General features: G+C 48.0%; 1 protein-coding gene across 1 annotated transcript; it reads right to left on the bottom strand.

Annotated features, from left to right (window-relative positions):
- Positions 1 to 469: 469 nt before the first annotated feature.
- LOC133360175 (collagen alpha-1(XXVII) chain-like) lies at positions 470 to 18,469 on the bottom strand. The gene is made up of 9 exons (XM_061578785.1): positions 18,440 to 18,469; positions 17,352 to 17,369; positions 15,804 to 15,839; positions 14,885 to 14,914; positions 13,864 to 13,929; positions 12,710 to 12,842; positions 8,801 to 8,910; positions 7,623 to 7,907; positions 470 to 7,237 (listed from the first exon to the last, which is right to left on the bottom strand). Exons 1-9 carry the CDS (start codon positions 18,440 to 18,442, stop codon positions 7,091 to 7,093), a joined length of 828 nt encoding a protein of 275 aa, XP_061434769.1. The 5' UTR covers positions 18,443 to 18,469; the 3' UTR covers positions 470 to 7,090.
- Positions 18,470 to 18,894: the final 425 nt, after the last annotated feature.

Below are 18,894 nucleotides of genomic sequence, written 5' to 3'. Positions count from 1 at the left end.
TGCTCGCTCGGGTTTGACGGATTAAAATTGTTCGACTCGTCTTGGGTCTCCGGCAAGGCAACGTCGCGAAACGTCGTCCCAGGCGCACGGGGTCAGCGTCTCATCGGGACGAAGAATCCGTTCACAAAGGCAGCGCGACACCTCCGTTGCTTAAGAGAACGGTCCGTGGAAGCGGATTTCACAGAACTGCCTCTGAGATCTTCTTCTTATTATTCCGGTGCACACAGAACGGCCCGTGGAAGCGGATTTCACAGAGCTGCCTCTGAGATCCCTTCAAGTGATGCTCCGGTGCCCACACACACACAAACAAGGCTTGCTCTACCATAATCCTAAGCGAACATCGATTTTTGTTTGCTGTTGTTCAAAGCGAGTCGACAACTTTGCGTACAAAACGACGATAACAAACGGATTTAAAGTCACCTTTTTAATTTTATATCGTTTCCAATAAATAATTGGTTGTGTAAACGGAGCCCCCCCCCCCCCCCCCCCAAAGACCCCCTTTTTTTTCTCTGCTGACCGAGATCGCTTTTTTTTGCGTATTCCGTGGAACCGTTCGGGCCAAACGTCGGGGCAGCCTGATGGTCTCCGACCGCTAGTGACGGTGGCGGCATATCATTGGGCAGAACGTGTGACGCATTTAGCGAGATAGGTGTGACGCAAAACGCGGGTGGGGGGGGGGGGGGACGATGACACCAGCGCAGGGATGTTTGTTCCGTTGGAGGAACACACGACAGTTGTGCGATGAAAGTATGGCAAATGTTGATGACAGGACCCAGTACGGGACTCCTCCACTTAGGAACATTTGACTTACGAACTTTCAGAGATACGAACAAACCTGGTCCGAATGTCACGTAGATGCCACGTGAACCGGTGGCATCTACATCTGGAGAACATGAAGAACCAATGGCCTCTACATATGTAGAATATGAGGAATAATTGGCATCTACATCTGCAGAACATGAAGAACCAGTGGCATCTACAGCTTATGAAGAATCGGTGGCATCTACATGTGCAGAACATGAAGAACCAGTTGCATTTACATCTGCAGAACATGAAGAACCAGTGGCATCTACATCTACAGAACATAAAGAAACGGTGGCATCTACATCTATAGAATATGAAGAACCAGTGGCATCTACATCTATAGAATATAAATAACCAGTGGCATCTACATCTGCAGAACGTAAACAACCAGTGGCAACTACATCTTCAGAACGTGAAGAACAAGCAGCATCTACAGCTGCAGAACATGCAGAACCAATGGCATCTACATCTGCAGAACATAAAGAACCAGTGGCATCTACATCTGCAGAACGTGAAGAACCAGTGGCATCTACATGTGCAGAACATGAAGAACCAGTTGCATCTACAGAACATGCAGAACCAATGGCATCTACATCTGCAGAACGTGAAGAATCAGTGGCATCTACAGCTACAGAACGTGAAGAACCAGTGGCATCTACATCTACAGAACATGAATAACCAGCGGCATCTACATCTGCAGTACGCGAAGAATCGGCGGTATCTACGTCTACAGGAGATTATACAACTTTTCAAGCCATTCCCCATGTATAGTGTAGATGCTGTACAACACCTTTGGACTTACAAACAAATCGACTTACGTACAGACCTCTGGAACCTAACCCATTCGTAAACAGAGGAGTCCCTGTAGAATATCTACTGGGGTTGATAGCACCCCATAGCAATACAACGACCATTTTCCCTCCCAAAACAATACATCTGAGGAAAAAAAATGTATGTTAAACTTCACATTCACGAGGCGAAGTCATTTGGGAGGATGTTAAATTGAATGAAAAAAAAGCTTAAAAAATAATTATGACATGATTGATTTGTAGCAGGAAACCTCCTTGTTCATAGCACCTTTGATTGGTTCAGAGAGATCATGTGATACAGTTCTGGCTGTCGATTGGCCAAAGTTTCACAGTTCAGTCAATCACATTCTGCTCCTTATTGTCGTAGGCTGTAAACTGAAATTACAGGCCGTAAAAAAAAGAAAACATGGCAAAACGTATTTTCTGCCACAAACACAATTATTACAACAAACACGCTTAATATTAAAAGCAACTGGCAACATATGAAATTCACGAGCAACTGATAGCGGCGAATGTACACGCAAGCTAATCCTCTGGGTCCAGAAAGCCAGCTCGTTCGGCGCACAAATATGGATCGCGGAATGAAGAAATCTACGTCGTTGCGATAATGATTAAGCTTCGGTAAAAAGTTAAAAAGAATTAAAAATAAATGAAGAGTTTGTGCTGTCAATTCTAAACTGACGCTTCTCCATGATCACGAGTGGAGGTAGATCATTCCTTGCGTTGTCATCAACAGCACCGTGAATCCAACCAATTAACTTAAAATCCTAAACATGGCTCAACAATTACTTCTTACCGACGACAGAAACTCGCCCGTATCCGTATAGAGAACTGTGAGCCGTGGCAAAGCTACTACACTCAAATCCTCCATGAAATAAAATATATATTACGTTATACTATTCAATAATGCCTGAATATCAACAAACCCAGTGGAACGCGGAACGTAGGGCCAGCGGTGGGGCCAACGGTTCCAACCGCGCGCCAACGTTGGCACCAACGTTAACCTAACATTGCGTCAACGTTGGCCCAACGTCAACCTTAACATCAACCCAACGTTGTGCGTGCTCACTGGGAAAAGAGCTCAGTGTTTTACAGATTCCGCGTTAGAACGATTCACCAGGTCCGAACGGTGCATCATCGTGGCTCGAATTCAATCGATTAATTTTGTCTTCCGTGACCCCCCCCCCACCCCGTTTTGCGCACTGCGTCTAACCGTCAGTTCCCCATGCTTGTTTGTATTGTTTGGGTGCTCTCAAATCGATACCCTGAACCTTCACGGCTGGACGCTGGAAATCCAGTACTTGTGTGTGTGTGCGCAGGGAGGCGGGTGCGAGGGTTGGTGGATCAGGAAAGCAGCTTCGTGAGGCTCCTTCGATGGGGTACGGAGGCGGTAGAGCAAGCGGGACGGGGATTGAGTGTGACCTCCTCGTTCTCGCATGCGTCAGTTTTCTCTGGGCACTTCAAATTACCTCCCACGTGCATCAACACCCGTTAAATGGGGCTGGTCCAAAAATCCAAATGTAGGAGAACAGAGCTTGGGCAAGTGTTGGTATCACTGGTCCTGGCCGTCCTCTCTCTCGCACGCGCTCTCTGTCTCCGAGAGTGAACGAAAACTGCCCGTTTCGAAGTCCACACCATAATTGTTGACAGCGAATTGCGAGTTAAGTAATCAGTTTGTCAACACCGCCGATTAGTGCATCGTGAGAATTACGATGTCTGTGTGTTTTTTTTTAAATCGAAGAACCGGTGAATCGTTGGCCACGCCGAGTCTGTTAAGCCGCGCGAGTCCCCTTTTTTTTCTGTTGCTGACGATAAAAAAAGACGTACTATTGCACATTGCTAATTTGATATTACTCGTATAATTGTACTTAATGACGCAACAGAATCATAACCGTGAGCACCACACGGCGTTACCAAATAAATAACTATGTACATTTCTTCCTGGCAAGAAAAACCCAAAAAAGAACATTGAGCGTGATGATCCCATAGAACTGACTCTGGACCCTTCAAAATTCGGGCCAACAGATTAGGACCCCTCTTAACAACTAATCGTTTACCAATGGGCCTCCACAGAGCCCAATGTGTAGTGTACAGTGTAGTATATAGTCGTGTGTAGTGTATAGTGTAGTGTATAGTAGTGTGTAGTGTATAATAGTGCAGTGTATAGTAGTGTAGTGTATAGTAGTGTTTAACAAGTAGGCTTTCGCGACCAATATCGTCCAGAATGCAGGTTTTTTTTGGGTTAGATCGCATACAAATAAAACCCGCTACCACCCGACAACAGCCAATTAGTCAGGTTTGTCACGTAAACATTCCAATTATTTACTAGTACAGCACACCGGTGTGTTGGAGAGCCAAGCCACAACATTTACAATCTGAGTACGACGTTTCACCTGTAATTACAGCTAGCTTCATATAGGTGACAGCCTGATTTGTGGAGAGGTCCACCAAAGTAACAAATTGGCACGTTCTGTTTACGTGAAAAACCTTACTAATTGGCTGTGTCGGGTGGTGGCGGGTTTAATGACACATTTATATATTTAAGTGATGTAACCCAAAAAAACCCTATATTATGTATAGTAGTGTATTGTATAGTAGTGTAGAGTAGAACTCCTCTTAATGACCACCGCTGTTAACGACTAATCGCTTAATGACGGGCCTCTATAGAGCCCGATGTATTCGCTTACTGACCATTCCCCCGTTAAGGATGTGCCGCTGTTGTAGGTACAGTAGAATGACGGTACAGTACAAGAGGACTCCTACGGTACCGTCGTTAATAGGGGTCCTACTGTACCATCGTTAAGAGGGCTTCTACTGTACCATTATTTTGAGGGGTCTTACTGTACCGTTAAGGGGGGGACTAACTGTACTGTCATTAAGAGGCCTTCTACTGTACCATTGTTAAGATGCCCTCCACTGTACCATTGTTAAGAGGCCTTCTACTGTACCGTCGTTAAGAGGCCTTCTACTGTACCGTCGTTAAGAGGGCTTCTACTGTACCGTCGTTAAGAGGGCTTCTACTGCAATGGCGAATTCTAAACCGTCACGCGCACACCAATGGAGATTCGTCGTACTTGTAGGTTTGGGAAGGACTGACCCATTTAAGTCGCGAAAGATTATTTAAGGGTATTTGGTCGCTGATGCTGCTGCCGCTGTAAATGTCCTCATGATGATAATGCAATTGGTTGAGCTTCGTTTGTGATAGCCGGATAGCTCCGGATAAAGAGCTACATAGCTTAGTGGAGCCTTATTTGGCAAAACCCGATTTGTTTAGCTTAAAATATTGGAATGGCAAATGGGACATCACCCTTGGTTGGTACTAAACATTGAATATCTGAAACATCTGGACTGGGCTCAGCATGCTAATAAAACTATGGACTATTTTTATTTCACCGGGTAAGGCTCCACTAAACTGTAGCTCTTTTTCAGAAGCGACCTGGCAATCACAAATGATAGCTCAACGAAGTGGCTTATCGTCGTGTGGAAATTTATAACATTAGGCAAATACTCTAAACGACCGACGTCGATTCTAAATGTGGAGGGAGAAACCGGTGGACCCAGAGAAAAATCCATGCAATCCCGGGCAAAGAGAACATGCAAACTCCAAATATACAGCAGCAGGCGTCAGGGTCGGGATCAAACCCACGACCTCCTGCACACCAGGCGAGGGTGGAAGCATCTCTCCACCGCAGTCGCTGCTACCATGATAATCACCAGGGGCCTGGCAACGTAAGTGCTCTGGCCACACCAATTTCACCGGACCATTGGAAGGGGTGGTCTAACCACCCCCCCCCCAAAAAAAAACGCGAATCGGTGCGTTCCAAAACCCCTAAGGGTTAAAGATTTTGTCGATGTGAATTTTCGCACCGGCGCTTTCCATTTGTATGCGACGGATTGCCGAGTAAGCGCATACGGTTGGCGTTAGCAGGGCTCCCCGCAGAGAACTTACATGAATAATTGCGTCGTTAAAACGTGCTTTTTTAACGTCCCCTTCGGAGGCAATGCTGAATGACGGCGAGGCTTGTGCGTCGTCTGCAATATATCCCACCGGATTTTGTGAAAACAAAACTGTCATATAGAATGACAATAATAAATAACTTTTTGTGCACGGGGCCAGTTTTCAACGTTAAATGTTGCGTTGCTTGTTCTGTGCGCGCGACGGCGGATCTGCGTCGACCGGGTTGCATGCGCCCGCGTGCAAAAGTTGCTTGCAACCGAGTTACGTGAACCGTTCGATCTACGTGTCCCGGTTTTCCCCCGGAGGGTCGAGTGCCGAGCAGCGCACGCAACTTCGACACTCAGGGGTTTCACTCGGAGCGGATCATCACTATGGCGGTTACCATGACCCCCACGTTACTCGCGGACTGACGGACGGAGAGAGAGAGATAATATTTTCGCGGAATTCCGAACAAATCCCCCTTACTGATTACGTCCGGGGCGGTCAGATCTCCGGCGATTTTTCACGCGTGCTGAAATTTCACGCGATTCGCCACTGGCTGGCGGTGATCTCGCCACGGCACTTGCACCAGGCTAAGTGCACTTTAAAGCCATGTGAAGTGTCGAACGCCCACCGGCATGAGGTCACGGGACAGACCGATCGAGATGACTGGCCGATGCATCACCTGCGCCCCCTACTGCGCCAACTTACTGCGTTTTAGCCACCCGGTGCTGAGCGATTATCACACACACGGAGAGCAATCACGTTGGGACCGATGAGTTGTACAAACGGAGCTCGCCGACTAAACGGTTACGTGTCTCCGTGCCGGTTCAGGTGCGTCGTGACGACTTCCCTCCCCACGGTCTAGAATCAGAATCGGATTTATTTCTTCGTGCTGGAGGAATCCGATGAGCGATGAAGCTCTCCCTTGCTCTCTTTTCGCTCGCGTGTCCAGTGGGGTAGGGCTCGTAAAAGTCTCTCCCCAGTCCCCAGTCCCGTTTTCTTCGGCCAGACCAACGGGGGGAAGAAGTCACGGCTAGATTTTCCGGCTGCGATCCGGCACTCGCCGAATCGCTCCGGTCGCTCGATCGCTCACTGGCGGTCAGTCACCTCCTGGTCGCTCATCTTATCGCCACTACTACTGCCGCCACGACCTACCGCGGTCACCGTCCCCGTGAGCTTCACTCACCGGTTCACTCCGCTTACCCCACTGTGACGACGGCGACGACGGCGATGATAACGACGACGGCAATTGGGAAAAGTCGCGTAAGCAACATCGTCCCCCTACTGACCAGAGCATTGCCCACTTGTAGGCCCGGTGCTGTGTGTTCACCTTGTGCCACACAGGGACAGCTGCCAGGGTGGGTAGTGGGGGTGGAGGTGGTCCCCCTGAGAGTAGATTGCTGCTGCAGGGGCACCTCGAGATATACCACGTGGTAAATGTGCAAAACACTTGGGGGATTCTCCCATCTCCCGTCTTTCTCTCTCTCTCTCTCTGTCTCGAGTTTCCGCTGACCGCCGCCGAAAACGGCGATGACGATCACAGGAAGCAAATCGGTCCAACTTCGAGGCGCGTCTGGGAGGTGGTGCTGGAGGTGGGCAGGTTGAGAACCTCGACGATGGGAAGCAGCGTGGCCTTGCGAGTCTCAAACGAGAATTCCGCCTGGTGCCAGCGGCCATCTTGAATCTGTGGCGGTAAGATGCGGGGATGGGGGCAGGGGGCATGGTTAGTAAGCAGTTCCACTGCTAAACCAGCTGCTTAAGCAGTTCCACTGAGGACGACCGCGTGTGTTGCGATCGAAACGTCGTGATTTATTTTATTTTTTGCTTTATTTTTCTACCCACGTGACTTTACCGAAAGAACCAAAGAGTACGCAGCTCTTGTTCAGGAGTCGCGCCCTGGCTGCAAGTGAGGTGGCTTCTCATCACGTGGACATTTAAAGCAGAGAGGGTTGGCGGGCGGGCGGTGGGGGGAGTGGTGCAGTGGTAGGAGGGGGGCAGCCCGTCACAGCCCCCCCCCCCCCCGTTCGGCACCGCTGTTGCACGGACAAAACTGGCGACGCCAAACGAACCGAGCAGTCGTCCCGGACGACTCTGGGATGGAGGGGCCCCCCGGCACCGCCGAAGATGAGGCCGCTCCAGCCCCTGAAGCGGAGGCCGGAGCCCGCGGTGGTGGCGGCGGTGGTAGAACCGGTAGTGGAGCCGGTGGTGGGGCCGGTGGTGGGGCCAGCGGTGGGGCCGGCGGTGGCGTTGCCGTGCAGGGGCGAGTTGAGGCAGTGCACCGTGATGGTTTGCCAGGCCTCGGTGCTCAGCAGGTGCAGGAAGTTCATCTGCACCCGGCTGACGTCGTAGTGCGACTGCGGGACGGGGCGGAGAGCGAGGCGTCGTAGATGATGACGACGGCGACGGTGACAGTGATGGCGATGGTGACGATGATGATGACGATGATAATTATGACGATGACGACGATGGCGACGATGGTGACGATGATGATGACGATGATAATGATGATGACGATGACGACGATGGCGACGACGATGATTATGACAATGATGACGACGGCAACGATGGTGACGATGGTGACGATGATTATTATGATGACGATGATGACAATGGCGACGACGACGATGATTATGATGATGATTATGACAATGATGACGACGGCGACGATGATTATGAAAATGATGACGATGGCGACGATGATTATGACAATGATGACGACGATGATTACGACACACACAATACTGACACACACAGCAACAAAACAAGACAAAGATCCCCCGTGTAGCCTTAACAAATTGTAGGGGCAAGTGCTGTTAGCGGGCGCCTGTGAAGGCCGGCACGGCACACGAGGTGGTGGGTGGCCAACACCACGCCCGGCCGCCTTTGTATCCCTTTTGGCGATGTTTACACACCGGACCAGGTACTCTTGAGAGGCTGATTCGACCTAGGGGAAGCCCAGGACCGGTTCAGATAATCGTCACCGGTGTTAGCCGTGAGCGGGAATCGAACTCGGGTCGCCGTGTTCGTAGCGCAGCGAGCAGACCGCTGCACCACCGCTCCCCACTGCGACACACAAAGACAGAGATCCCCCGTATAGCCTCTAGCAGACTGTAGGGGCAAGTGCTGTTAATAGCAAGTAGCAGCACCTCAGAAGGCTGGAACGGTACACGAGGGAGCGGGAGGCCAGCACCACTGCAACACACACAGACCCACACGCACGGACACGCACGGACACGCAGACACGTACCATGGAGATTGATACGGGGTTGAAGCAGGTGCGTCCGCCCTTTGAGAAGCTGCAGGTGACTTGGATGGTGTCCGAGGCGCAGCCCGTATTGGGGTCTATGAAGTACGACCCTGGGAGCGCGGGAGGCAATGCGGGTCACGGGTGGAATGAGGATTCACGTTCCGAAGTTGCCGCCACCCTAAGGACGCCGTTCGTTTCCCCCTTCATTTAGTTCTTTTTTCTCGACGCGCCGTGCGGAGGGCAAACAGAGCGCTTCGAGGCCGAGACGGGAGAGAAGACTCCGTCATGATTCTGGCTAAATAGCCTGATGAGGCTGGTCGTGCTTGTCGTTGTAATCACGTAGGTAAAAAATGAAATTAAAATTAATAAAGATAAAATAATAAAAATCACGACGTTTCGGAGGCAACACAAGTCTCCGTCATCAGGTGGGACCGTCACAGCCAGATTTGCTGTCTCAAGTGAGGCAGGGATTCCAAGATGCAAGTTCTTAAATACAAGTTAAGGGGGAGGGGGGGGGGCTTATCTGAATGTGGTAGCCAATGAATGGAACATATTGGGAGGGGGGGGCGGGGCTAAAAGAGGTGTGCATAGGCGTCAACGTGTAAGAGGTTGTCGTCGTTGTTGTTGTTGGCGTAAACACCCAGCGAAACGTCACAGCGTCGCAATCATACATCACGTATACGTTAACTGTGAATAACCCGAATCAATCATAGATACCCGTTGTAATTCATATGACTACATTGACCCCCGTCCCTCTGATCTTCGCACCTGATTGGGCTCACAAGTGGCAGTGACATCACCACATTTACACGCCGCGTGTTCGAGACCGAAACAAGGAGGAGCGTTTCTCGACAAATTTTGGCTGCCGCCTGATGATGCCGGTGATTGTTGTTGTTGTAATTACCGGCGAAACGTCGCCGCAGCTACTCAAATCGTAAATGTTGCCGTGGGTTTAACTCTCCAACACACAACCGGTGTGGCTGAGTTAGTAACTAATAATTGGCACGTTTTCTTTACGTGACAATCCTTCGTAGTAGTAGTCGTAGGGCTTTTGCGACCAATATTATACAGAATAGAGTTTTATGGGGTCAGATCGCGCCGTTAAACCCGCCGCCACCCGACACAGCCAATTGGTGAGGGTGTGTCGTGTAAACAATCAGCATCACATTTATCCCTCGAAGACCTAAACAGGAGGAAGATTTATCCATAATTCTGTGGCCGTTGCCTGATGATGCTGCTGCTTGTTGTTGTTAATACCGATGAAACGTCACGGTAACTCGAATTGTCAATGTTGTGGTGGGTTTAACTATCCAACACACAACCGGTTAGTGCTGAACTAGTTAACTAGTCGGCACGTTTCAAACGAGACAGAACAATACAAACGAGACAGAACAATACAAACGAGACAGAACAATACAAACGAGACAGAACAATACAAACGAGACGGAACAATACAAACGAGTCAGAACAATACAAACGGGACAGAACAATACAAACGAGACAGAACAATACAAACGAGACAAAACAATACAAACGAGACGGAACAATACAAACGAGACGGAACAATACAAACGAGACAGAACAATACAAACGAGACAGAACAATACAAACGAGATGGAACAATACAAACGAGACAGAACAATACAAACGAGATGGAACAATACAAACGAGACAGAACAATACAAACGAGACAGAACAATACAAACGAGACAGAACAATACAAACGAGACAGAACAATACAAACGAGACAGAGCAATACAAACGAGACAGAACAATACAAACGAGACAGAACAATACAAACGAGACAGAACAATACAAACGAGACAGAACAATACAAACGAGACGGAACAATACGAACGAGACAGAACAATACAAACGAGACAGAACAATACAAACGAGACAGAGCAATACAAACGAGACAGAACAATACAAACGAGACAGAACAATACAAACGAGACAGAACAATACAAACGAGACAGAACAATACAAACGAGACGGAACAATACGAACGAGACGGAACAATACAAACGAGACAGAACAATACAAACGAGACAGAACAATACAAACGAGACAGAACAATACAAACGAGATGGAACAATACAAACGAGATGGAACAATACAAACGAGACAGAACAATACAAACGAGACAGAACAATACAAACGAGACAGAACAATACAAACGAGACGGAACAATACGAATGAGACGGAACAATACAAACGAGACGGAACAATACAAACGAGACGGAACAATACAAACGAGACAGAACAATACAAACGAGACAGAACAATACAAATGAGACGGAACAATACGAACGAGACAGAACAATACAAACGAGACAGAACAATACAAACGAGACAGAACAATACAAACGAGACAGAACAATACAAACGAAACAGAACAATACAAACGAGACAGAACAATACAAACGGAACAGAACAATACAAACGAGACAAAACAATACAAACGAGTCAGAACAATACAAACGAGACGGAACAATACGAACGAGATGGAACAATACGAACGAGACAGAACAATACAAACGAGACAGAACAATACAAACGAGATGGAACAATACGAACGAGACAGAACAATACAAACGAGACAGAACAATACAAACGAGACAGAACAATACAAACGAGATGGAACAATACGAACGAGACAGAACAATACAAACGAGACAGAACAATACAAACGAGACAGAACAATACAAACGAGACAGAACAATACAAACGGAACAGAACAATACAAACGAGACAGAACAATACAAACGAGACAGAACAATACAAACGAGACAGAACAATACAAACGAGACAGAACAATACAAACGAGACAGAACAATACAAACGAGACAGAACAATACAAACGGAACAGAACAATACAAACGAGACAAAACAATACAAACGAGTCAGAACAATACAAACGGGACAGAACAATACAAACGAGACAGAACAATACAAACGAGACAGAACAATACAAACGAGACGGAACAATACAAACGAGACGGAACAATACAAACGAGACAGAACAATACAAACGAGACAGAACAATACAAACGAGACAGAACAATACAAACGAGACAGAACAATACAAACGAGACAGAACAATACAAACGAGACAGAACAATACAAACGAGACGGAACAATACAAACGAGACAGAACAATACAAACGAGACAGAACAATACAAACGAGACAGAACAATACAAACGAGACAGAACAATACAAACGAGACAAAACAATACAAACGAGACGGAACAATACAAACGAGACAGAACAATACAAACGAGACAAAACAATACAAACGAGTCAGAACAATACAAACGGGACAGAACAATACAAACGAGACAGAACAATACAAACGAGACAGAACAATACAAACGAGACAGAACAATACAAACGAAACAGAACAATACTAACGAGACAGAACAATACAAACGAGACAGAACAATACAAACGAGACAGAACAATACAAACGAGACGGAACAATACAAACGAGACGGAACAATACAAACGAGACAGAACAATACAAACGAGACAGAACAATACAAACGAGACAGAACAATACAAACGAGACAGAACAATACAAACGAGACAGAACAATACAAACGAGACAGAACAATACAAACGAGACAGAACAATACAAACGAAACAGAACAATACTAACGAGACAGAACAATACAAACGAGACAGAACAATACAAACGAGACAGAACAATACAAACGAGACGGAACAATACAAACGAGACGGAACAATACAAACGAGACAGAACAATACAAACGAGACAGAACAATACAAACGAGACAGAACAATACAAACGAGACAGAACAATACAAACGAGACGGAACAATACAAACGAGACGGAACATTACAAACGAGCGAGGCCGCACAAACGAGTCAGCGTGTCACACACCGTCCGCCATGAGCTGCTCACAGTCCATGAGGTCTCGGCAGATCCGCGCCGGGTTTTCCCTTGTGCCCAGCGGCTTCCGGATGCTCTGCACCAGCCCGCTCAGGTAGTGCAGCGTCTTCACCACCTCCACGCCCTGCAAAGACAAAGATCCCCCGTGTGGCCTTTACAGACTGTTTGGGGCAAGTGCTGTTAGCGTGGAACAGCGCATATGAAGGCCGGCACGGCGCACGAGGGGGTGGGTGGCTAGCACCACGCCCGTCCGCCTTTGTCTCCCCAGTGGCAATGTTTTCTGACCGCACCAGGCACTCATTTGAGGCTGAGTCTACCTAGGGGAGGCCCAGAGCCGGTTCAGAGCGGGAATCGAACTTGAGTCACTGGGTGTAAGAGAGAACAATACAGAACAATATCTTCTTGGGTGTTTCGCTAAAGTCACGTAGATAGGTTAGAAGAAAATAACAAAAACAACAAAAACCTACGACGTTTCGATGGCCACAGAAGCAATCGTCATCAAGCAATCGTCATGTGTTGCGATCGAAACGTCGTAGTTTTTTTGTTATTTTTGATATTCTATTCGAACCTATCTACGTGACTTTACCGAAAGACCCAAGAATATATTGTTCCGTATTGTTTGTATTGTTCCGTCTCGTTTGTATTGTTCTGTTCTGTTTGTATTGTTCTGTCTCGTTTGTATTGTTCTGTCTCGTTTGTATTGTTCTGTCTCGTTTGTATTGTTCTGTCTCGTTTGTATTGTTCCGTCTCGTTTGTATTGTTCTGTATCGTTTGTATTGTTCCGTCTCGTTTGTATTGTTCTGTCTCGTTTGTATTGTTCTGTCTCGTTTGTATTGTTCTGTCTCATTTGTATTGTTCTGTCTCGTTTGTATTGTTCTGTCTCGTTTGTATTGTTCTGTCTCGTTTGTATTGTTCTGTCTCGTTTGTATTGTTCTGTCTCAAACCCAGTCACTCAAATTCGATCCCCGCTCTGAACCGGCTGGCCACCCGCCCCCTCGAGTGCCACAACGACGGCCTTCGTAGGCGCCGCTGCTCGCAAACAACGCTCGCCCCAACAGCCTGACGAACGCTACGCAGGACGGGAGGGACCCTCTGCCTCCGTGCAGCGATCCGATGGCTCGCTGGAGAACCGCCGCGCCTCTCACCTCGACGCGCAGAGCGGCTCCGGACTGGGTGAGAACTTTGGTAGAAGCTTTGGGGTCGTCGCGCTTCTGAAAGAGACGGTGCCCCCGACCATTCTGAAGCCGGTTAGCGAGCGACGCGCTGGGGAGTGGCGCGGGCTCGTAGCGTCAGCGCGTTAACCGCTGGTGCTTGCCTGCCCCATGTAACGGTGATAATACAACAAAGACCCCTCCCTTCCCCCCCGTATAACAATAGGTTTTATCTTCTTGGTTCTTTCGGTAAAGTCACGTAGAAGGGAAAGAATAAAATAATAAAAATAAAATACAATTCTCACGACGTTTCGGCCACAACGCAAGCAGCCGTCCTCAGGTGAAGAACAGGTCTGTCGGGAAGACAGCGTCTGAATGGGCACCACCAAGCTTGACAGCGTATATTTAAGCTGGGTTGGAGGGGGGAAGGGGCGCCTTGACAAAATAATTTGCATATCAAGAGGAATTTAGCATATTTATGGGAAATGCAGATATGGGATTAGTCACTACTTTTGGAATGCGTAGGAGGTGGGGAGGGGGGTTTTCAAAGTCATATTATGCCCGTGCATGATGCAGTATGCAGGATGAGCAGCATCAAAGGGAGGGAGTAGGGTTAGCAGTAATGGAGGGAAGGAATTTTAATATTAAGGAGCTGCAGCCTCTAAACCACCACATAAAAAAACTAAAATATAAATAGGTTTTACCCTTTCTGGCAATAAAACAGGTTAAGATGTTAAAACACCAAACTGAAACATTTTTCAAGGAATCGTGTTATTGTTAACGACACGTACTTGTGGTTAACAAAAAACATGCTCTGATAGTAGATGATGATGCATTGTCTTTGAAACTGATTGGTCCACACCAGAGACAGCTTTCTTTTGAGCCGCGTCTCAAAGCGGTGTTAGACCAAAGGATGCCAAAAGGCGAAAAGCTGTATGTGCAAACTGATAATACACACACACACAAACACATCGATTAATATACAATCCTGCCACCGATTAATGTGTTCACTCACCACAGTGGGGGCAGGGATGCTCGGAGGACCCTACACACACACGCGCGAAGAAAAACACAAAGATCCCCCATATAGCCCACAAAGACTGTTGGGGCAAGTGCTGTTCGTGAAGACCTGCGAAGGCCGGAACATCGCGTGATCGCGGGGACGGCGTGGCCAACGTCACTCATACCCGGCCGCCTTTGTCTCCCCAGCGCTGATGCACCAGGTACCCATTCAAGGCTGAGTCGACCTAGTGGAGGTACACGGCAAGTTTGACTTGTATGTATGCACGTTGGACTTATTTCGCAGCATACTCAGCCAACCGTGTAAAATCGGAGGTGCAATTAAGGGCTGGACAAGCCCCTGCCATAAGAATATGGAATTCCCACTGCTGGCTCAGCAGAGGTCGCAACCGGGTACCCGATACCCGTACCCTACCCAATACCCGGCTACCCGTACCCGGCCGGGTATGGGTACGGGTACCCGTTTGTGACCCTGGTGCGGCCAGGTACGGGTACGGGTAGACCGTGAGTCACTGGTGAGTAGCCGTTTGTCACTCATTTCCCAAAGTCTTGTCTCTTCTCACAATTCAAGTTCCTAGAATCAACCCACCCGCGCCTGCAACATGGCTTCATCCCAGAGGTCGCAATCGGGTACCCGTACCCGTACCCTACCCGATACCCGGCCGGGTAGCCGGGTATCGGGTAGGGTACGGGTACCCGTTTTCGACCCTGGTGCGGCCGGGTACGGTTACGGGTAAGGAATCAAAACCCGTTTGCGACATCTGTGGCTCGGGAACGGCCACAGAGGTGGACGGCGTGGGCTCAGTGGCGATGTGCGGATATCAGGATTACGGGATCGTTCTGGGTACGCATTCGGAAGCGTCACTCCACAATTGAACGGACGGAGACGATGATGAATCAGACGACATTCTTACCGGAGACCCTGGGAGACCCCGGGGTCCTGTGGGTCCCTGGGAAATGAAAGAAAAGTCAATAAATAAAAAAAACCACGGATGAAAAAGCACACACGCACATGGATTCTGTAACAACATTTTTTGCATTTTTATTTTATATGACCAAATAAGCCCACCCCCCCCCCCCCACTGAGTTGTGTAACTCTTTTTCAGAGGCGACCTGACCCTCACAAATTATAGCCCAAAGAAGTGGGCCCACCGTCATCATCATCACGTGGAAATTCATAGCAGCAGCCAAATCATCTAAACGCTTGTTGTTGATTCCAAATGTGGAGGGAGAAACCCGAGGACCCGGAGAAAAATCCACGCGACCACGGGGAGAAAGAGAGAGACGCAAACTCCAAATATACAGCAGTAGGCGTCAGGGTCGGGATTGAACCCACGACCTCCTGTACACCAGGCGAGGTAGTTAACATCTCCTAGCCACCGAGATGATGAAGAGAGAGAGAGAGAGACACGCAAACTCCAAATCTACAGCAACAGGCGTCAGGGTCGGGATCGAACCCACGACCTCCTGTACACCAGGCGAGGTAGTCAACATCTACTAGCCACCATGGCGTTAGGGTCCAGGATCGAACCCACGACCTCCTGTACACCAGGCGAGGTAGTTAACATCTCCTAGCCACCCTGTAACAATTCCCAACAGGAGCGCTTCGTTTTGATTCGCGGGGCGGGAAGCCAATGGGGAGCAGCTATTGGGGCAAAATGCGCTTGCAAAAAACTTTGATTTACCACGCTGATTTTGTGCCTCCAAAGTTGTGGGCTTTAACCCGTTGATCGATGTTCACCGGTTTTGTCCGGGATGAGTCCATAACAGCCACGCAACTTTACCCGACAATCTCACTCATATCGGATGACCTCTAGGGGAGTTGCCGTGACCCCCCACGTTACCTTGCCCCCACGTTACACACGGGCGCCTTCATGTTCATCACCAACCTCAGCCAGAAGGCGTTTTAACCAGTGTCTGTATTTGTATTATTTTTGCACATATATTATAGTTATTACTAGCTGTACAACCCGGCTTCGCCCACGATTTGGATTCGCCACGCCCGGCCGCCTTTATCTCCCCAGTGGCGATGTTCACACACCGCAGCAGTTATTCGTTTGAGGCTGAGTCGACCTAGTGAGGCGCAGGACTGGTCAAAATAATCGTCACCGGTGGTGGCCGTGAGCGGGATTCGAACTCGGGTCGCCGGGTTCGTAGCGCGGCGCGCTACCCGCTACACTACGATGCGTTACGCTTCCACATGCGTGGGTCACGTGACAGATGTGACGTCACAGCTCACTTGCTGTGCAAAAAAAAAATGCATTATTGAGCTCTCCCCCCCCCCCCCCAAAAAAAGTGCATTTTTATAATTTGTGCATGGTGTACAGTCTGGAAAGTACCCACATGGCAAATTTCAAGTTTGTTGCATGTCGGGAAGTACGCGAAACATTTTGAACAGACACACATAATCACAAGTTTGCCCTTTATACATATGCATGAAGATGTAAGCTGGAAGCCATTACCTGAGGACCTTGAAGACCCTGTCAGAGACAACAGAAAATAAAAACGAATTTACAATACATGCTACGAAATAGATGAACATTTTCATAATAAAAATGTAAAATTGGTTAAAATGAACATAACGTAAATACAAGTATTATTTAACATAATTATTCAATAATAGTTCATACAGTGACTTCCCTTCAATTACAATGATGCTGTGCAGTAGCATCATCATCATATTCTCTCTCGTCACTTTATCTATCACCATGGGTAGTGTTGAGTCTATGGGCAGTGTTGAGTCTATGGGTAGTGTTGAGTCTATGGGCAGTGTTGAGTCTATGGGCAGTGTTGAGTCTATGGGCAGTGTTGAGTCTATGGGTAGTGTTGAGTCTATGGGCAGTGTTGAGTCTATGGGCAGTGTTGAGTCTATGGGCAGTGTTGAGTCTATGGGCAGTGTTGAGTCTATGGGCAGTGTTGAGTCTATGGGCAGTGTTGAGTCTGTGGGTAGTGTTGAGTCTATGGGTAGTGTTGAGTCTATGGGCAGTGTTGAGTCTATGGGCAGTGTTGAGTCTATGGGTAGTGTTGAGTCTATGGGTAGTGTTGAGTCTATGGGCAGTGTTGAGTCTATGGGCAGTGTTGAGTCTATGGGCAGTGTTGAGTCTGTGGGTAGTGTTGAGTCTATGGGTAGTGTTGAGTCTATGGGCAGTGTTGAGTCTATGGGCAGTGTTGAGTCTATGGGCAGTGTTGAGTCTATGGGTAGTGTTGAGTCTATGGGCAGTGTTGAGTCTATGGGTAGTGTTGAGTCTATGGGTAGTGTTGAGTCTATGGGTAGTGTTGAGTCTATGGGTAGTGTTGAGTCTATGGGTAGTGTTGAGTCTATGGGCAGTGTTGAGTCTATGGGCAGTGTTGAGTCTATGGGTAGTGTTGAGTCTATGGGTAGTGTTGAGTCTATGGGTAGTGTTGAGTCTATGGGCAGTGTTGAGTCTATGGGTAGTGTTGAGTCTATGGGTAGTGTTGAGTCTATGGGCAGTGTTTAGTTTATGAAATGGCAGGGGGGGGGGGTGGAGGCTCGTGGAGCGAAGCCGATAAGGTGAATAACGGGTCGTACCATGTCTCCTTTCCCCCCATTCTCTCCTTGAGGCCCCTAGAGAAGAGACAAAAAACACCACAACAGACACAACGTTGAATCTAGAGGGACTGTCAAGACCTCGTTCAGTTTGCGAGCACCTATTGAGGCGCGACACACCACACGCTCGCCTTCTCTTCCTTAACGCACCACGGCGGCCGTGGTTATGACAGCTTTTCTTAGAGCCTAGTCTCCATTGGACCAATCAACTTCAAGGATAGTGCATATCATTATCATCATCAGAGTTGTTTCTTTTTGTTTGCATTTTGACTGCTTGTGTTTTGGTTATTGCAAACATGATGCCTTGTATAAACGTGTCAGTTATTGTATCAGTTGAAAGGGTAAAAACCTATTACTATATTTTGCCACTGGTAAAGGAGGTCTCATAGTATAAATGGTTTTGTTGTGTTTCAAATGTTTTAAATATCATGATTCTT

Source organism: Lethenteron reissneri, chromosome 67 (assembly GCF_015708825.2).
Source record: "Lethenteron reissneri isolate LAM-NWPU_2019-01 chromosome 67, ASM1570882v1, whole genome shotgun sequence".
Classification (NCBI taxonomy): domain Eukaryota; kingdom Metazoa; phylum Chordata; class Hyperoartia; order Petromyzontiformes; family Petromyzontidae; genus Lethenteron; species Lethenteron reissneri.
This window is presented reverse-complemented; position numbering and strand designations above follow the sequence as displayed.